The sequence below is a fragment of the Paramormyrops kingsleyae genome, chromosome 1 (genome assembly GCF_048594095.1).
Source record: "Paramormyrops kingsleyae isolate MSU_618 chromosome 1, PKINGS_0.4, whole genome shotgun sequence".
Classification (NCBI taxonomy): domain Eukaryota; kingdom Metazoa; phylum Chordata; class Actinopteri; order Osteoglossiformes; family Mormyridae; genus Paramormyrops; species Paramormyrops kingsleyae.
The window spans coordinates 22,491,600-22,512,715 of record NC_132797.1 but is presented as its reverse complement, the minus strand read 5'-3'; the positions used below and the strand labels follow the sequence as shown (position 1 = coordinate 22,512,715).

At 44.4% G+C, this 21,116-nt stretch overlaps 1 protein-coding gene and 1 non-coding gene across 4 annotated transcripts in view; both read left to right on the top strand.

The window, feature by feature from the left end:
• Positions 1-694: 694 nt before the first annotated feature.
• LOC111854628 (dnaJ homolog subfamily C member 13) overlaps positions 695-21,116 on the top strand; it is a 55,609-nt gene continuing 35,187 nt past the window's right edge. For all 3 annotated transcript variants that reach the window (XM_023832788.2, XM_023832787.2, XM_023832789.2), the window contains exons 1-9: positions 695-874; positions 4,511-4,591; positions 14,922-14,997; positions 15,141-15,290; positions 15,759-15,800; positions 17,128-17,328; positions 17,415-17,621; positions 18,549-18,644; positions 20,819-20,910. In XM_023832788.2, the coding sequence (XP_023688556.2) occupies positions 4,524-4,591; positions 14,922-14,997; positions 15,141-15,290; positions 15,759-15,800; positions 17,128-17,328; positions 17,415-17,621; positions 18,549-18,644; positions 20,819-20,910 (932 nt within the window). In that variant the 5' untranslated portion in view covers positions 695-874; positions 4,511-4,523. The remainder of the gene's footprint in view (positions 875-4,510; positions 4,592-14,921; positions 14,998-15,140; positions 15,291-15,758; positions 15,801-17,127; positions 17,329-17,414; positions 17,622-18,548; positions 18,645-20,818; positions 20,911-21,116) is intronic.
• Positions 18,074-18,183, top strand: LOC111854649 (U6atac minor spliceosomal RNA). The gene has a single exon (XR_002840726.1). It is a non-coding gene; the product is annotated as a U6atac minor spliceosomal RNA (small nuclear RNA).

Below are 21,116 nucleotides of genomic sequence, written 5' to 3'. Positions count from 1 at the left end.
TTCCTCTCGCTAACTTAGCTTTTGTTACAGTTCTGACAGCACTGGCTAAGCTCTTTGTGTGTGCACCACTCAGTTTCTACAACCATAATTCCTGTTGAAGGCTGGACAATGGGCTCACAACCTGCTCAGACAACCATGCTCAATGTCGCAATAGCTTCATTTTATACAAGATCCACCCTGACAAGCACTGCTTCACCAGCACTGGGTAGATTTTAAGAACACAAAAATCAGCTGTACACCCCCATCCTAATTCACCCAAATTAAGAAGGTATCAGAATGAGCCGTTAGGACAGCATACATTTTCATATGGGCATTCCTAATGCTAATGAATAGCACGTTTAACTGCAGTTTCTGGGGTTAAGATTCATGTTTTGATACTGCAGAAGTGGCAAAAGTGGCACATTACAAGGAAACCTAGCCGGTTTTAATGCCTGCGGCTCTGCAAGTCCCACTTCCCCATAATATCGTTAGGCTACTATTTTCAGGTTTTTGACATAGCTGCCATTCAAAAGCTGTCATGTTGGCTGCACCCGACAGACCTGCAGCATGTGCACGTTTGGACCGTACTGCTGCGGCGGGTGGGAGCGACGGGTCCGACGTTCAGACTGTAGGCGCGAGCCAGGGGCTGAACGGCCCGCCCATCGCGTCTCCAATCAGCTGACTAACTCATGACAGGCCCCGCCCGGGCTGGCGCGCATGCGCGCTGCGTACGCCTGCAGCAGAAGGAAGATGGCGGCGTCCTGCTCGTGAAGGCAGCGCACGATCGACTGAGCCACGGCGCCGGACGGGGAAATTAAAAACAACGGCCGCTCACATCGGAGGGAGGGGGGGCCGCAGGGACGGAAACGAATCGCGACTGGTAGCGGCTGTCTAGGTAAAAAATGCCGTGGCGTTCATCCTGTGCATCGCACCCCCCTCCCCGTTCCCGGCTTAGTCTGCCTGTACCTTCCTCTCCTTCTCCTGTCTGGGCTTCATCGGCTGCCTGCTGTCCGGCAGACCGCGTAGCCAGGCAGCAGTCTGGCTCTCCGCTTCTCCGCTGCAACTGAAATGCACATTATGACAGTTGAGGTGTGCCGACCGGGCGTCTCTCCGCCAGCCCGATCCGTACGGGGCCTGCTCGGCTCCATACACTTTGGCTTAACTTATTTAATTCCACGTTATGCTCATGTCTGCGATGGCACCTATTTCCACAGAGCCTTCGATAACCCCCTGAGGAAATCTTTGCACGATGACGCCTGTTTTAAAACCGTATTCTTGCTGTGCGTTATTAATATTTGGATCCTGCTGTTGGACTCATTGGCGCCCGTATCTATCTCAATGGCTGGAGTCCATTCAGCCTCCTGGCTTTGGTCCGATGCTGGTGGCTTTCCTTTCTGCCGCCGTTTTATTGGCTTTCCTCTGGAAAGTTTGGGAGGGTGGAAGGTGGCTGCCCTCCCATGAGTGGATCCCATCCAAGCAGCCCGCAGGTTTGCTTCATGCGCAGTTGGGTTAGTTTTTCTCCTGAGGGGGCAGGATCAGTTTCACCCCATCGCCTCGTTTGTTCCCAGTTTCGGAAGTGATAAAGAAACTTAAAGACGATGCGACTTATTGTCGCTTATTGTTGCATTTTGTGTGCTTCTGGATCAGACAAACCGGGAGAGGTCTGATACATTTCCAAATAAAACCCCGGCCCGTTAACTTGGACCTCGGTTTAAATGAAAGGGTTGGATCCATTTAGCTTGCAGCTATGTAGACGTGTTTTTTGTGTTTAACATGTTGCAAAGTTGTTTAACTTGGCTACGTTAATTTTGGTTTTGTCAGTCATTACAATCAGCTTTAAAACGAGCCGATTAGCCCTAAGAAAAATTGGGGGGGGGGAGAACGGAACGTAGGGTTTGGGGACCGGAAAGATTTGGAAGTCAGGCTATGAAATGAAAAAAATGTGGTAATGTTTAGTATTTCGATCTAATGTCATCGTGAATATGATCGATGGCATTAAGTGTACAAATATCAACATTTTAATGAAGTGTCAGATGCACGTGACATTGAATGCCAGTTTGTAGATTGTTGTTTAAGCCCTGTATTGTGTGGGATGACATTTTATAACTGCTGTTACGCTATAAATAGAAATTATCGGGGGAAAAAATCCAGTCAATATTTACTCGATCACACGTTATTGTTTTATTCATGAAATATCCTTTCACGACAAGTTGTGCGGAAATATAGGGCATTTGTGAGTAGGGTATTTTTGGTTACTACAGTCCTCTCCCTAGTAAATGCTTAACAGGCGACCAGTATGCATTAATCAATGCAGGAAGTCTGAAGGCCTTTTGGAATGAGGCGTCTCAGTCACATGACTATTCTTGCCGCGGCTCCCTCTTTACGGCAGTAGCTTCAAAGCCCTCCTACAATCATGGTGCATTAAAGTGGCTGAAGCGTTCCTCCTCTGGAAGGCTTTTAAGTCTATTGATCCGAGTCTGAAGAGGAGAGGTCTGTCAGCCTTCTCAATAATTGCAGGTTTTTATTTCCTAGTGAAGCTTTCTAGGTTTATTGCGTGTTGTTTTTAAGGTGTGCATGTCTCTTACTCCTGTAGCCATGTGCTGATTGGAAGACATGCTGATTGGGTGGCGTGTATTTTACTGTAAATTCCAGCTGAGTTTCACCCTTCTGCGTCAGTTTAATGTACCTCCCATGAGGGGTGGGTGTACACCGTTTAACCTCTTGAATGTTTTTAGCAAAGGTCATGTAGTTTTCTTTTGACGGGTAACAATTTCCCACATATCCCCTGACACTAGAACCCCTCTCAAATACAGTCTGGCTTAAGCTTCAGTCCTTCAGTGCAGAATCTTTCCTTCGTCTGGGGCACACGTGAGTTGCTTCTCTATTTGATTACATTTAGGCATAACCTTTCGTTAAAGCTGTGTTTCCAGACTCTGCTGCCAGCATAAAGCTCCCTGCCGCCCTCCTGAATGGTGCCAGATGGTCCTGATATTAAACCTCTGTCTGAGTTGCCCATGCCGTGCTGTCCTCTGGCGGACATGTGGCAAGGCCCAGTGGAACAGTCGTGCTGTACAGCTATGTGCTGACTTAGCTCTTTGCCTGGAAGGAAGAGAAGACCATTATTTCCAAGATCTTGTCAGTGAGGTTACCATTTATGCTGGTGCACAAGCGGATGCCTGTACTTCACATTTTGTCTCTCTCTCGTCTTCTATTTCTCTCCCCCTCCATCTATCCCTCACTTTCACTTTGTTTCCTATTGTTTTATTGTGAAACTTTACCCCATTGAGGAGCCAAAGCGTGTCCAATTTAATATAAGTGATTGATTTAGCTCGAGCCTTGGTGTGAAGCGACGTCACTTGGCATACCTGTGAAGCCGGTTCCTGGCCTTTGCCCGGTCGCTCACTGGGTGTGAAAGAACGAGCAGGTTCCCACTGCAAACTTTGGTTTGAGGTCTAGTGGTCCAGCTTGCCCACGTGTTGACACTGCGTTCTCCTCTAAAAATAATCACTGCTTTTAGAGAACCAAATCTCTGAGTCAAAACGGCCATCTGAACTTGTGTAATTCAGAGAGATCCTCCATCTGAATGCAGTATGTGGCTCAACAGCGTAGGATTCTGTGTCCGTGATGGAAGGTCACTGGCAGAACGGTTTCACTGTTGGGTTCTTGATCAAGACCCTTAACCCCCAACTGGTCCAGGGACACTCTGACCATACTTTTAATTGTATGTCACTTTAGATAAAAGCCAGAGCCAAATAAAGGAATTTAAATTGTTTTGTGGTCGTTGGGGTGTCTTTTCAAGGACGTCTGTAGTGCTGTAGGTAGCTTGGCAGTTCTAAAGGTGGTCTAGTGTAAAGGGTGATCTTGCTGTTGGATGAGTGATGCCCATATAACAGCTGTTATATTGGATAGGAACATCTGGATAAATGACTAAATATGAATGCATTTACCCTGCAATATCTTGAGTGGCTATGGTTTGTTAAATGAGTTACTGCAATAGTACCATCAGTGTTGGTTTAATCCCTCTTGGAATATTTTTAGTGGAGTGTAATGCTTTCTTTGGTCAGGCTTATTGCTAGATTCAGGCTACTTATGCACAAGAACATTAAAAGTGCTGAAATGTCACATTATAATATGAGCAGCATCATTGAAGGCTGGTAATTTGTGTGTGTTGTCACCCTTTCGGTGTCACGGCAGAGATCTCCGTGTGTCGTTTCCTGTGTCTGTCTGCAGGTATTGCGATTGTTAGATCTCGTTAGAGGTACAGTGCCACTTTCTGGTGGGGGGAGATTGGGGATTCTCTGGGAAGCCGTTGAATGTGGTCACCTGATGTGAAGTGTGTGTCAGCAGCGTTCTGGGGACCACAGGCCTCGGGGGCGGGGGGTTGTCACAGGTCACACACCCAGCGGCACGCCATGTCTAACCATGATGTCACTGCCAGCCTGGCACTCGCTACGACCACACCTGGCCCATCGGGGTGGTGCTCTACCTGCCGTCTTACCGGTTTGCTAATGAGGCATTTCTTTTCCTCTAGGTCTTCTCAGAAGATGAATATCCTCAAAGACAACAAGGACCTGGCCTGTTTTTATACCACCAAACACTCCTGGAGAGGAAAGTAAGTCCTCTGTCCATGTTCGTAGTCTCGGCTGCACTTTGGTTTCTTTGGTCATTGACGCTCTGTCACATTTAAGATTAAGATTGACTTTATTGATCCCAGGGGGGAATTATTTACAGTTAATATCTATAATCTTCAATTCCATGTTTTTTTTTGGGGGGGTTTGAACCACAATTTTAGACTTAGGCCTGAAGGTCAGTGGCTATTTAACTTAATGTTTAACTTGCCAAGTCAGCAAAGGTTGAGATTATTTCTCCTCCTTGTGTTGTTCCACAAGTTGCCTCCTGAACACGTGGTCCTCAGAGGGACTTATTCATCATCACTAGACCAGTCGGGGTGGGGAGGTGTGTGGCTCAGCGGATTAAGACTCTTGGCTTGTAATCGCAAAGTTACTGGTTCAGACCCCCGGGTCAGTAGTGTTAATTCACAGTTGGACCCTTGAGCAAGGCTCTTACCCAACAATGGCTCCGCAGACTGAATCTGTTTTCTCAATTGTATGTCGCTTTGCATAAAATAGATAAATATAATGTAAATGGTAGGTGAAATGTTTTACTTTCTGACTGAGATTTGGCTGTATCAATTTTCTGTGAAATCTTTGATAAACAAGACTTGTACAAAAGCCTTTTGATTCTGAAAAGCCTCCTTGGACAGTATGGACACCCTTGTGTTTAAAACAAGGGTTGCCATAGATACATGCACACGCTCACATGCATTATTAATGCAGTTATGTGGCCAGTATGACTCTGTTCTTCCTCCTTGAACTGATTTAGCTCGTTAGCTAATGAGGGTGGATGAATTACCACGTAGGTTCCTGTGCAACAGAAACAGCTTGCTGTATTCTTTGTGCAACAGTTTAGCTAGGCGTAGCTTATCGATTATATGCGTCATTAAAGGAGTCCTTGTCTCTTAAACAATGATCTGTTTGTCAAGCTAAATAGACTCTTAATTGGAATGATTAGATTTTCATTTTGGGGTTGTCAATCTTTCTTTAGATGCTGGGGTCCAATGGTTGCCAAAGGCTACAATGCACATGGACGACAAGCATCAGTCTCTAAGAAATACGAAATAGCATAGAGGAGTCTGATGGTTTCATTGTCAGTTGAATTAGTCATTTGGTCATTGGTACATGATCCCGTTTTTAAATTATCAAATGCTTCAACCACGTCAGTTTGTAGCATACCGAATTCTGCGGTCCACTGTCTGTCTTACCAATGACATTGGCGTGATAACTATCCATCCTGAGAAACGTTTCCTTGGTTATGTTTCAACTTATTGTTGCTTTCTCAAGGCCGGGTTAATGTTACAATTTGAAACTACCATTGACAATTAAACAAAGGTATACAATTGTTGCATTATATTTTCCTTGCTACTCTAATAGCAAGGCTGCGTGCTTCAAACTGAAAACCTTGCCATATTGGTGTATGTTTCAGGCGTGGCACTCCACCAAGCCCCAGAGCACTCTGGGAAATCCCTGTTGTCGTCAACATTCTTGTATGAGTCAAACAAACTCACCTGCACCCTGAGCTGGATTGGCACCAGGAGCATTTGGTTGTTCACCTAGAACAAAAATGCATGATTGGCTTGAGAAGATTCAGGGGGAATCCTTGGGAAACTGTCATCTAGCACTGTTGACACTGTTGAGTCTTTGGAAGATTGCTGTGGATCATCAAAGTCTGCTGCATCAGCAGTAACTTTCTGAGGAAACAGAGACAGCAACAGTTATATGAAAAGCTTCTCCAGTTTGGTCACCCCATTTAATGCTATAATACCCTGTGGTTTGGTTTTAGGGATTCAAGGTGTCACATCGTACAAAGGGATGGGTTTGTGGTTTCAGGGGCTTCCATTCAAAAAATTACTCCTCACATGTTTCAGAAACAAAATAAATAGTTAATGAGTAGAGTCTCTGCTCCTCTCACCAGTGTTAGATTTATCTTCCTTTAATGTTGGGGGGCAGGGTCTTGTTGAACATGGAATGCTTTAGATCCATTTGTCCTTTACATGCTTTCCTCTCCAGAAATCCAATCCTACACGCCATCCAGCAGAGATCGTGGTGCCGGCTTGAAGAGGCGCCAGGCTCTGTTTACTGCTAAATTAGCCACCGCGGATTAGCGGCCTAGCGGTCAAAGCCGCGTTTGGGGTGGAACCCAAGCCAGCTTCGTCCTGGCAGACTCCGACATTTGAGCCACCGTTCCGAGGCGGTCATCACTCATTCCCTGCATGATCCACCATTGACAACCGTGCGCCACGTGACGTTGAAGTAACGTCTCGGCCAACCTAGTACAGGAGCTCAGTTTATCGCTGCATTAATGCCTCCTGCAGCTTAGGGCATCGGACACACTACCTGTTAGTGCTGCCTCTCCATGATTAAAGTAGACGTTTTGTCAGGGAGATTCAAGTGTGTCCATTCTTCACTGCATCCAGAAGAGAATAAGTGCCTTTACTGACACTACGGACGCATGAGTACTGACTGAGTCACTTGTAGCATAAAAGGAGGGACTACCATATAATTTCAGATTGTCATCTCATCCTTGCGCTGCCTGGGATAGACTTCAGGCCCCATGTGACCCTTACCAGGATACATGGATGGATGGATGGATGCCTTGGATGGATGGATGAATTGATGGCTTATTAAAATATGAAAAAATAGTTTATTTGCATTTTTGGGACACTGGACTGTAATAGCTGCCAGAATGACTGGGGTGTTTTTCAAAGCAGTTTTCTGTAGGTCTGTAGGCTGTGTGTTTTAACTTGCACCGAAGGTTTCTTGTTTGACAGAATTAATTTGTCATCCATAGATTTTATTCCCATCTGCATCTGGGTTGGACGGTGGTACCTAGTGTTTGCGAGTGTTAGCGCTCCAGGTGTGCAGGGGCTTTTAAAGAGCCTGGCCCATGTTTTATTGTGAATTTAGAGAGTACAAATAGATCCTGCATTATTCTCTATGGAACGTGAAAGATTGATCTGCAGGCCAGACTGAATAATGAATTATAAACACATGGAGGGTTGGTACTTTCCTATGTCATGTAAGTGGTTAATGGCTGATCATGCAGTGCAATCATCCCCATTATTTTAGTAGCTATTGATAAAGATTAAACATCGCCCAAGATCGACACATTGGACTGATATCTTGAATTTTAACAATTATCAGCCAGTACCGATACTTTAACTAGTATATCATGCATCTTGCAATCTAACCATCTCTGCACTGCGTGGTTTTGTTGGCCTTGCACGCTGTGGTCACCCCCTGCTGAATTATGGGTCCTCAGTCCTTTCAGACTGTGGTGGTGTAGCTGCTTCACGCTGACGCTTTGTTCTGGCTCCATGTGTCTGTGACCTTCAGCGTCTCCTTGCCAAGGAGTGAGTGTTGTTTCAGGGGAGGTGGCCTCTGACTTCAGTCCTCCAGGGTTTCAGAAACGTGCTGGTTTTCGTTCCAGCTGAGCTCTTTTAATTAAAAAGTTTTACCGTTGTTCGGCTGTTGCCCGACTGTGTTTAATGGTTGAATCATGCAGAACTGAAATGTTCTGAATTATCAAAGATGTTTAATAAAGGCCGTTCACATACACTCACATTCCAGTGTTACCTATTCATAGACTTTGGTCTGTTCTAGGTGAATATTTCTTTTGCGATTTTATGTATTTTCTGTGAGTATACATTCTTTCATTTCAGTCTTTCTTTGTCCTTTCTTTTCTGTCTGTCTCTATATATTTTCTTTCCTTTTATTGCCAGATTTTTGCTTTTGGTATAATAACAAATGGCAGCAGTGCAGATGTGCTTATCTGGCTGACATCACTTTTAATAAAATTTGTCTAGTCTGAAATCCCTGTGATGTCATTTGGTGAAGCGTTGCACCCTAATTTCTTGAGTGTCCTTTTGTTTTTCCTCCAGCGCTGCCGTTTAGTAGGTTTCGCTTTCGTTTCATCCTTAATCTGAAAGACGGAGAGCAGCTTGGACTTCCTCACTGAGCCTCTCTCAGAAGCTGAGAAGCTGATGTGTGGAGCGTTTGCTGCCCCCCCCTGGCTTCTCACTCGTGCCAGGAAACCACAGGAGCTAAACAGACAGCGTGCCAGCCCCCATCGTGTGAACGCGCTCACTTTCCTGGTGCACTGGCTCACTGGTTCATGGCGGGAGCTGCGATATAGAGGTGTGTGTGCATCTATGACTTAGCGGTTAGTGGACGGATGCCCCCCCTCCCAAGACTGGCAGGAAATAGCACTTAATTTACGGTTTTTGTCTGGCTCCAGTACGGGGGCAGTTCAGGATTTTTTTGAGGTGGAGGGCATAAGAGGGGCCATAATTCATACAAAGGGGCCAACCTTATTATTAGCCAATGATATGTTTTGAATCGTTGAGTGACAGGGGTGGTGACACTCTGGGGGCCAACCAGTTTTCAGTCCCTGTGGCCCCGCCCCTATTTATACCCTGCTATAGACTAAACTTACCTGCAGCATGTTTTTCTTCAATTTTAAATCGCCGTAGGAACACTAAGATAAGAAACGCATGTGTCCAGGCTCTCCTTAATAAAAACGCAGACCCTTCTGGTGATCATGATCATTTTGTGATTCCACATATTTACACTTGATTACTTTCGATGACTTGCTATTGAGTTTTCCAGAATAAGTTGCTCTTTTATGAAACATGTAAAGCTCCTTTTAGCTGGTGCTAATCCGTATTCCCACTCTAAAGCCAGATTACCGGTTTACATCGTGCAAATGTATGCTAGTGAGATGAATGTGTGTTTGCTGCAGTTCAGAGGAATGCCTGCAGCCTTTCTTGCATTTAAACTGATGTAGCATCTGTTTCTGCATTTGCATTTGGTTGCCTGGTTGGTGCGTTTAGTCAAAACAGTTTTTTGAAATCACATTTGTATAGCTATGCATTTTACTAGGCTGCTCCAGTTGTCTTGAGTTACTACTACAGGGTCTGTCTTGAGATTTGAACCCACAGCCTTCCAGTTATGAGTCTGTGTCTTTTACTGAGTACCAGATGGTAAAAATTGAAAAGTGGCCCTTCATCTTCAGATTAGAACCTACAACCTCATGGTTACCAGTCCGTGTCTTTACCACTGAGCAATAATTCTGTGGTGAGACAGTATGTATGAGAGAATGGAAACTGGAAGGGAGCCTGCTGTCATGTTAAAGGAAAAAGGGGGAGCAGGAGGAGGTGGAGGAGGCAAAGACGGGTGACTGGCCCAGAGCCTGCGGCTTTGGCAGGGTGCTGTGGGACCAGTAAGGGCCTGTCCACTGACGAGGCATTAGGGAAGGTCTCAATGACCCAGTCGTGGACAAACTCAGCATCCGGTTACAGTGTCGCCTCTTCACCTTTTGTTTCAAGCCGCACAGCTTTTTCCTGGTAAGCGTTTCGGGTGACTTATTCAGTAGGAGCCCTTTACAATCCTAGCAGCTCTTTTAGAAGGTTGCCCCGGATGAAATGGGAACGTCTCATACCAGCTTTGAGGGTATCTGTTGCTTTTCGGACTTTTCATGGGCTTCCCCGTGCCTTGGGGTGGTGGCTGGTAATCCAAGAGTCAGTTTTCACTGAATGACACGACAGTGTGTACCAGTGCATTCTGGGAGATTCCTTCACAAGCCTCCTGCTCAAAGTAGTTCATTGGCGTTACTGAAAACGGTCAGTCCTGTGGCTAATTGAAATCCTTGCTGTGGTGAGGATAAGCTCGCCTTTCCTGGCACATCGTGGTGTGTCCGTGGTGCATCCGGCAGTTGGTCAACACCCGCGTGTGGCATGTTGGGATTGACCATGTGGTTGAGGGACTTCCCACAGAGGGAACCCCTTTGAAAACTTTGCAGAAACCTCCAGAAAAATAGCCAAATTCCATGTGTTTTTCTTTTTAATATAGTTTAGTTCACATGTGGTTCTGAAGAAACATTTCGTATCACTATATACCTGTATATCCTCCTGAGACCCAAGGAAAAGAATGTCCTTCAGTTTTAGGTAGTTTGTGATGTCTTTGGAGGAAATAAGACATCTTTTTTCAAATTTATTTTTAATTTCACAGCATGTCCTCTTTTGTGTACAACAGGAATAAATACGTTTCCTTACATCAGTGAAAAGATAGATGCAAAAACAAAATGTCCACCGCAATGGACATAAATGAATGGGTGGGTCTCAGGAGGATATGGATGGTATGACAATAAAGTCCACTTGACTTCAATCTGAAATACATATTTATGCATTACATAGCTGTTTTGTATCCTCTGTCAGTCTGGGTCATTTATTCAGCATGTAAATTTTAATGTGATCTTTACAACCATAATGAACAATGATGCTTTCTTGGAACCGGTTCTGTACTGGCCCATGAACAATGATAGTCTTACGTAGTTCAGTAATGTCTCTGCATCTCTGCTGAGGTACACTGCCCCTCCCCCACCATCTCTCAATGAATCAAACACACTTTAAGACTGATTGCGTGTAAGCGGTTGGTGCTGGAGCTAGGCGATATGACCTCAAATCAATTTCACGATTAATTGAACATTCTGATTATGATTAATGAACAGTCATTTTTGGGGGGTTTTTTGCCCTCATTTCACAGACAAGGTTTGTACTGTAAATATGCTCAACTATTGAAGATGAGATTTTTTTCTAATGAAATCTTTGATTTTAAAATAATTCCACACACAGGTGAACGATTTATGATTATTGAATGTTTTGAACAACTAAAATCAAAGCACAAATCGCTTGAAATTGAAACATCTTGTAGAAAAGGTCACATTTTAGATTTAATGCGAAAAAGCAAGTTCCCTAAAAGAGTAGAAAATACCGGTAGTTTGTATTTCTTGCAAACAAAATAAATTACAGTGAAAAGTGTTTATAGTGATCACGTCTGTCTGGGTGAAACCGTTCACTATAAGTGGATGATCATTATAACCAAATTTTTCTTTTTCTGTACATCTGAAGCAGATTACCATCTGATTGACATTTGTATACTTATTACATGCATATAAGGTAATAAAATGGACAGCGTCACTATTTACTGAATTGTATTCATTGACTTCTTCAAAATACAGCACAGCTGTTTAAAACGCTTTTCTAAATATAGTACTGCTCAAATTACCTACTGAACTGTGTATAATTCAAATACACTATAATACAATGCAATAGAGTACTGTACATAAAGGAGAGACTATTGTAGTTTCCCTACTGCAGCTCGTTGGCTCTTTTTTGACATTTTGTCAAACTTTTATTTCATTTTAGTCTATATTCATGAGAGAAAATTACTTTTTCCAGTCATGTTTTCTGTGCATGCAGCATTAGCTTCTGGTAACTACCCAGAATCAGATGGGTTACCACAAGGCAAAGTATGCAAGTAAAAAAAATTACCACAGTTTTATTTTTTCCCCAAAGAATGTTTTAAAAAGACCCGAAATGAACACTGTAAGCTGGATTACTTAATTACTATAAGCAAATTATTTAAACGGTATTTGTAGAGGAATGATTCTGTCCCTAGCTTTTTGATCCATATAAGCAGTTGATCACTATAACTGTGATCACTATAAGTAGTTTCCACTGTATTTTAAATATCGCTAGTGTTGAAGCCGATTGGTGGTATTATCCGCAGTTTTTACATCTGACCTCTTTTTGTTCGGTGACTACTTCACTAAAGTCACAATGTGTCCAAACGATGGACATGGCATTTTTCTTTGGTACAAGCTGCTTGAGTTGCTCAGTCAGCTCAGTGTTTGAGTTCTCCTCCATGTTGCTCCCATGTTGCTCCCATGTTGCAGACTGAATGGGGCAGAGTCACATGACAGCACACGCGGTAGTATGTTTTTAAGGGGACAGGACATGAACACACACTGGGGGAGGTATTAAAAGATTTAAAAAAAAAAAAAGTATTAACAGAATTAAACAAAAAACCTACGTAACCGACATGGGCAAGATTACGTCGATTAGAGGTTCTTAATGCAGTTTTGATTATTTTTTTATTAATTGCCTAGCCCTAGTTGAAGCTTAGGCTGATTTGCCATATTCACTTTGTCCATTTTTGTTGTTTTTTTGTGATGAGACCACCAGTGACCTAAAGTCAGGCTTCCTTGTCAAATGTTACAGTACTGGGAACCAAAACTCACTCATGTAATCCAACAAAGAACTTTTGTTAAATATCCAAAACTCAGAGCTACACAAATGCTACTTACTTATGATCTGAAGCTGTTCACATATCCCATGGTCTGAGTCAGTTTAGGAAATTAGCTTTTCATTTGGCTTGTAAGTGCCTAAAGAGGCCGTTTGGCTGTGGGATTGAAGCCTGGGTACGGCTTGACCCTAGCTTGTTGGTTTTCTGTGATCTCCCTGTCAACCCCCCCCCCCCCTTCCCTCCCTCCCCCCCCGGTCACGTCCGGCCTCCTCTGGCCTCGTGGCCGTAATCATACCATCAATTATTCAGGACTGCTGATGGAGCCACGGTATTTCTGGAAGGCAGCGGGTCCCTCCGGCCCATTCTCTATGCGGGTTGTTTCCCATCATGCCTCTGTGTCGAGGTCGCAGCCTGAAAGGAGTGGAAATGACTTCTCATGCAGGCGAGGTATAGACCGGGCAGTTGAGTGGAGATTAACTGCTACAGACACTGGAAAACATTCCCATCCTGGCTTATGTGTGGCTCAGTGGGACACTGTGCTTGTAACCGGAACGTCGGCAGTTCATATCCCATGGTCAGCAGAGTAGTGTCACCACTGGACCCTTGAGTAAGGCCCTAACCCCCAGTTGCACTAGGGACTGTCTGATCCTGCCTTCTCAGCTATATGTTGTTTACGATAAAAGCACCTGCTAAATAAACATGCAAAGTCAAAATTAAAGGAAAAACTTTCAAATGGATACGTGTATAAAATATATCTACCTGGCACCTGTCTAAGTAGGTAGGTTGTTAGTTACACTTAACTGACCGGGTTGTGTAGTGCAAACACAGTTACGGTTCTCCAGCGTCATATAAAGTTATAATCAAGCATTTGAACCAGCTGGATGGGGGGGGGGGGGGTCCACTGGCATCAGGACTAAATCAGGCCTAAAGTCAGTCGCAATTCTGTGACCAATTTCAAATGCCTCACCCCACCCAGAATGACTGCATTTACATTTGAATTTATTTTTATTTAGGAGACACTGTGGCCCCAAGCAATGTGCAAGTGAGGCAGACAGCACAATGCAAACATACGTGCTGCGGAGCAGTGGATTAGGCATCTGTGCAGCTAGGCTGAGTTTCCAGAGAATCTAATAAGTACAGCGTCTTCCACAACAAAACAAGAAGCTAAGTGCAGCATTCAGCGAACATGGAGTGGTGTAGGATAGTCGAGGTGTTTCTGGGATGCATGGCTTTGGTGGAGAGTAAGGATGGGCCGATCCCTATTTTTTTCAGTTCTGATCTGATTCCGATACACAACTGCCGATACAGATTCCAATACAAGTGCTCTTTTCACTTTAATATTTTAATATAATAATATAAAAATACATATAATACATTTAATATTTTTAAGCTAGTAAATACAGATGAAAAAATGTATGCCAGAAAATCTTTAATTAGGCTACAAGAAACATACATAACATACTGTTCCACCTCGTTTGTGCATCTTCTTTTGAGGCATTTGCAATTCAATCTCAATATCTTCCAAGTGAGGATACGCAAATGGGTAATGTTGAAAATGCCCCACAATGTTTCTCCCAATGGTAACAGTGTATCACAAGCCGCAGCGGGTGCACAAAACAGCCCAAGCCAGTGATCCCCCAAATCATACACTGTTTTTTTTTCATGTTTCTTGCGTTGTCTCATGCAATTGTGCGCACTTTGTTTAGTGGGATTTTCCACTAAACGCTACTCCCACCTCTCAAAACTTTGTTTTTACAAAGATTACAAATCGCTGTGCCACTAGTTGCTGTGAAAAGTGTAAAGATCTTCACCTTCTTATGTAATGTTTTTACACTACTCCTACTGCAAAGGATATGCCCATGATGTCACTGTGCTCACATCCACTGAGTAGCAAAAACAGAGTGGCAACGTTTGCGTTCAGCTTGAATGCCTCAAAAAACATCTAAAATGGGACAGAGCTGTCGTGCGATTAATTGTACAAATAGATTTAACATGAAATATGAGCTTTTTTTTTTGAGACTGCCAAAAACTAAATGAAGTATCGGGCATGGATCAGTCACGTATGGCCGATACCCGATCTGTCAAAAAGGTCTGGATCGGTGCTGATGCCGATCCGAAACGGTGCCTCTCTAGTGGAGAGGGAGTCTCGTGACCAGATGTGGTTTGACACACTTTGAACTTACTGACAGTTCACCATTTGTATAGGTCCCTTCAATGCCTTTGCTGTTTTTGCTTTTTCAGGTATAAAAGGGTATTTTCTGTGGGCACCCATGGCATCACCACTTACAACCCCACGACGTTAGAAGTAACCAATCAGGTGAGAGGGGGAATATGTTTCCTTTCTAATCAGATTTAGTAGTAATAAGCTTTACCCTGTGTGATTTTCATTCTGTGCTTCTCCCTTTTTCTTACTGCTCCATGTCTACGCTCACGTTCATGTCTGCCCTCCCCCGGCACCAGTGGCTCTACGGGGACATCTGCGGGATCAGCCCCGTGGGGAGGGGCCAGGGGGCCGAGTTCAGCCTCACCTTCCGCAAAGGCAGCGGCAAGAAGTCCGAGACACTCAAGTTCTCCACAGAACACCGGACTGAGCTGCTCACTGAAGCCCTGGTGAGACTAACCCTGCCGCCCATTACCCCCCAACTTCCTCAAAATTGTGGTACAATCAATTGGTGTAACTAAGTGGATTAGGACACTGCGCCTATGATCAGAAGGTTGTTGGCTCAAATCCCAGGGTCTGCAGAGTGATTTCACTGTTGGGCCCTTGAGCGAGGCCCTTAACCCCTGATTGCTCCTAGGACTGGTTAACCTTCTCTCTCAATTGTACGTGGCTTTGGATAAATCCTGTGTCATATATCATTCATACAGTATCATGGCGGTCTGGTATATCCCCCTGCTTCACCTGCTTCCAGTGTAACCATTCCTGGATATAGCATAAGCAGTTTAACACAGTATACTCACATTACATGCTGTTACTAGTTGAGCGTAAGACCCTGCTGCAGTAGCGTGTTGCCAGTGCGGCCGTGAGTAACGTGAGGTTTGGCCGCTTCGTGTCTAATGCCCTTTCTCTTCCTGCAGAGATTCCGGACAGACTTTTCTGAAGGGAAGATCACTGGCAGGGTGGGTATATGCAGAGTGAGAGTGAGGGGGGGGGTTGACACAGGTATCCGCCCTGGGCACCATCGTCTGAGGGGGTGCTGACTGAGCCAGCCTTAAACGGGGAGGGGGGACACTACATTGGCTTTGACCAGTCCTGAGTGAGTGTGTACATGCGTGGGTCTGACTTCAGATGAAGTTGATGTCTGCTGTTAGCTGTGACAGATGAGGCTAGTGAAGTTTCTGTTGCAAGGATCATGGGCCCTCTGTGCTGGTAATCATAGCACATGATGTAAAAAATAATAATAATAATAGTGACGAAAATATTTTGTGACTTGTTTGGAAGTGTTGTGTATATTCAATTTTTTCAGACTGATTGCTGTATATTAATTGTTGCATAAATTGGGCTGGTGGAGTAAGATATATTTTTATCCTGTAATAAGGTTTTTTTTTTTTAAATTATGCCATAAAAGCAAACACTGTCCTGTAATTTTGACACATTTTCTGGAAATATTCCAATTCCTTCTGCAGTAATGTAATTTGTACAGCGCGCCATCTGTCATAATAACGACAGATCGACCTGGGGATGAAAAGGGGGTTTTGGCACAGAGCTGCCTAAGCCGTGATTCTCGGTTTGAGTAGATTTCAGGTTGCGTGTGAATGAGTCTGTGATGCAGGCTGTTTGAATGAAGCTGGCGGTGCTGCTCTGACAGGCAGATGCTAAGAAAGTGGTATGTTTTCCATACAGCCATCAGTGTGCCTTTGTATGGTACTGTCCTGAAGTCAGTCTTAGGCAGTCAAAGAAAGCTGTGATGTCAGCTTAGCCATTTCAAAACCTCTCCTAAAGTCACACCAGCGTTTGCACTAACCATCCAATACGTCTGTGTATTTTTTGACTACCACTAGCACACCTTGTTTTGGCAAATCAATACCAAATCAAGTTATTTAAGTTAGTTAGTTAGTTAATTGTGCTGATGGTGGGCTTCCCCTGAGGAGAGGTTCGGGAACTGAAACGGTGATCATCTAGTCATCCAGCTGGATATCAGTAACTTTTAGGAGAACAGAAGAAATTATTATTATTATTATTATTTTACTGTTACTGCTAGTTTGCGTATGTTTTAATGTTAATTAAATTCATGTTAATGATACTTATTTGTTTGTGTTTTTGTGGTTGTTTGTGTACACTTCTCAAATATAGCGAACATTTTCTTTGCCTGTCTAAGACTTTTGCACAGTATTGTATTTCTGTATATATACATGACACTGTGGTTGCTGGTCTGTGGTAACCTATCCATCCCTCTGCCAATTCCTCTGTTAGTTGTGACGGTCACGTGATTCTCCGCACTCACAGCGCTACAACTGTTACAAGCACCACTGGAGCGACTCGCGGAGGCCGGTGGTGCTGGAGGTAACGCCAGGGGGCATCGACCAGATCGACCCGCAGAGCAACCGGGTGCTGTGTTCATACGATTACCGCTCCGTGGAGGGCTTCGTCGAGCTCTCCGACTACCAAGGGGGCTTCTGCATCGTCTACGGCGGCTTCGGCCGGCTGGTATGCGTGCCGCCATTGTCCCCCCGGCCATCTGAAAGCCCCCACTTGCTCGTCGGCAAATCCTAACGTGCTCCACACCTCCCCAGCACCTCTTTGCCTCCGAGAACCGGGACGAGATCATCCGCAGTGCCGTGGAACATGCCGGCAACTTCATCGGCATCACTCTGCGGCTGCGCAAGGAGGCGCTGGCCTTCGAGGGCTTCCTGGCCGAGCGCTTCGGCAAGTACGGCTCTGACGACTGTGTCACCTCGCTGGCCGAGTTTGTGGTGCAGAAGGTCTCGCCGCGACACAAGGTCAGCCCCCCCTCCCACCCTCACTGGCTTAAAGATCCTTCATTTCCTTAATTTAATTGCATACCTTTTCTAATAATCACAATAGATACTTGCATGTTTTGGGTTTTTGGTCTCTGATAGGTGAATCCCATTTGTTTTATTTAGCAGACATTTTAATCCAATGTGCAGTTGAGAAGGCTAGATCAGACAGTCTCTGGAGCAATTAAAACTCTTACAGAAACATCTGAACTGGGGCACAGGGTTATGTTTTTGTGTGTCTGCCAGCAGGTGGTGTGGGGATTTGGGATTGTAGCATGGAGGTTGTTAGTTCTGCCTGGGGTTGAGATTAATTCAGGAGATCAGATTAAGTAAGCCTAAGTGATTTAGGATATGGATATGGTTAATAATGACAGTTCCTGCTAATGGTGCTGTGGTACTTACTCCACTTGTAGGCATTATACCTTTTTCATCTTCTGTTGTGTGAAAGGAGAAGGTCAGCACTCCCCTTGACAAAGAAACAAGCAGCCCTAATGAATGACCTTCTGCACTGCCTCCTGCTTCACGAGATCGCTAAACAATTTTTAATTGGGATTGTATGTGGCTCTATGGGTTAGGACTCTATGCCCGTACCTGGAAGGTTATCAGTTCAAATCCCAGGGTCAGCAGGGTGATTTCACTGTTGGGCCCTTGTGCTGGACCCTTAGCCCCAATTGCTCCAGGGACAGACTGACCCTGCTTTCTCAGTTGTACTTCACTTTGGTGCAAATCTTATGTTCTCTCCGTTTATTTAAAGTTAGTTGTTATCGTAGGGTGAGGAGTTGTTATATTTTTCTATGTCTTGTCTCTGAGGCTGGTTAACTGTCATGGTGCCGATTCTGAACCCGTTCTGGATCATGGGCAGGGGGGTGTTGGTGGCGGCCCTAAATGTGGCTGTGAATGTTCCATCAGGAGCCGGTGAAGAGGATCCTGGCCCTAACAGAGACATGCCTGGTGGAGAGGGACCCAGCCTCCTACAACGTTGTCACCCTGAAGCCCTTCGAGGAGGTATGTGTCACCCTCCCCACCCCCACTAAAGCTTTGTCCCTGCTCTATCTGGCTGTTTCCAGTCCACGGGCTTCCGCTCCGCTTCCATGGTGTTTTCATACCAGTCTGCGGGCCTCTACTCCGTTTCCATGGTTTTTCTGGCCACTCCCGTCCATGTGCCTTAAGGGGCAGTGGTGGCCTAAAGGTTAGGGAAGTATGCTTGAGATTGAAAGGTTGCTGGTTCGAATCCCCAACCAGCAAGGTAGCACTGAGGTACCCTGAGCAAGGTACAGTCCCCACGCACTGCTCCCCAGGTGCTAAATAATAGCTGCCCACTGCTATGTCACAGTGTCACATATGGGTTAAATGCAGAGGATAGTTTTGTTAAATTTGACTACTAGCTTAAGTAATTAGTGAAATAACGTGACGTAATGACGTTGATTGAACATGGTGTCCTAATGGTCAGCAAATTTATGGGTGTGTTGGACTGTTTATGCAAACACTGGGGTGACTTTAGGAGAGGTTTTGAAATGCCTGAGCTGACACACTTTCACAGACATGAAGACCATTTAATTTTTTTAAGACTTTTGTATGCCTTTTCTACAGTACGATATATATATACACTGTACAAAACTCTTTTCTTTTATTGCAATCCAGTATGTATTCTGCAATCCAGTACGTATTCATTATTTATACCACTGTACAGTCACTGTTTATTTTTCACACATACATACACTGAAGCTGTTTGTAGCACTTCCTAGCACTATTTTGCACTTTTGGATTATATTCCCAGCTGCATTTTGCTGACTGAGTGGTTGTGCTTTGTGCTGTGACACAGCAGAATTTAATCTAATCTATACTTGACACTCTCCACCCAATTCAGCTCAATTCAGCCTATTTCTATATAGTGCTTTTCACAGCTGAGTCACCCAAAGGCAAGTGGATATGCTGTGATACATTCCTGCATCATTTGTGCAGAGTAATTAAAAAAAGAAAAAGGGAAAGGGAAGAAGAAATGAATGTTAAATGACAGAAATTAAATGACAATGAAGAAGAATAGTGGAAAGAAAAACTCCCAAGTAGAGAGATTTGGCATCCTGAACATGAGCTGGCAAACTGTTCCACGTTATAGGGACCCTGTAGCAGAATGCTTTACAGCCAGTTGTTACTTTATTTATATGTAGAATGACAAGGAAAGCTGCGCTCTGTGATCTGAGTGAATGATACGGCTTGTAGACTTGAATTAGTTCTGCTGGGTAGACAGGCGCAGGACCTTTGAGTGTCTTATGTGTGAGTAGGAGAACTGTGAAGTGAGTCCTGAACCTTACAGGAGGCCAGTGCAAGGAACCGAGAACAGAGGTTGTGTGTTCAGACTTCCTGCTTCTGGTGACAATTCTGGCTGCTGCATTTTGAATATTCTGCAAGGTGTTTAATTTTTCAGATGACGGAGGATTACAGCGGTCTAAACTACTGTATATAAAAAAGCATGCACTAGTGTCTCATGTCTTCAATAGTAAGGAAACATCATAGTTTGGCAATGTTATGTAGCTGTAGTAAGCATGCCTTCGATACTGCATCCACATGTGATTTGAACGACAGGTTTGCTTCTTAGGTGATGCCTAAGTTTCGGACTAACCTGCTGAGGAAAAAGCCCCTCGCAGTGGAGTGCAGAGATTATAGCAGGCCTATCCGCAGACTTGCCTCCAAACAGAACCTTTGTTTGCTTTGCATTTAGTGAGTTTTTACTCATCCAACGTTTTAACTTCATTAAAGAAATGGTGTCATCAGCTTAGGAGTGATAATGTCTGAATTATGTTTTGTCAACGTTACCTAAGGGCAACATGTAGAGACGGAGCAATATAGGACCAAGAACTGATCCCTGTGGTACTCCATATTTGATCAGTGACAATGACGACCAAGTGCAGTTGTTGGACACTTGAACATTGATATTGATTAGTCGAATATCTGAACAGTATCTTCCCTTTAATCTGAAACAATGGTCTCTCTGTCATTCCCATTGCACTCGTCTGTCTGGTTGTCTGTCCTTTTTTATAATATGTCAGTTTGATATCATGGTTCATGAGGACCCATAAGGCCCTGTGTTTCCCAGAACATAAGTGCCACCCCAGTGAGGGCACAATCCATTGTCCCAATCCAGCCTGATCCTCTTTTGTCTTCGTGTCTCCTTGCCAAAGGTCTTCGCACTCGTATGTGACACCGAGAACCCGCAGATGTTTACCGTGGAGTTCATCCGGGGGCAGATCCGAAGATACTCCTCCACGGAGAGGTACGCACCTGTCACGTGGCCTTGCTTACTCATGTTGGTAGGGCCTTAATGCGCAACTCTGCCTTCATGCTCCAATTGTTCATAATTTCTGTGTGAAACTTGATTTCATGAACACAGTAACTCAAAAAGTATTTTATTGGAGCCATTTCGATCTTCCCAAGAACATTGTATCGATGATGATCTGGGGCCTATTTCATTTTCAGAAA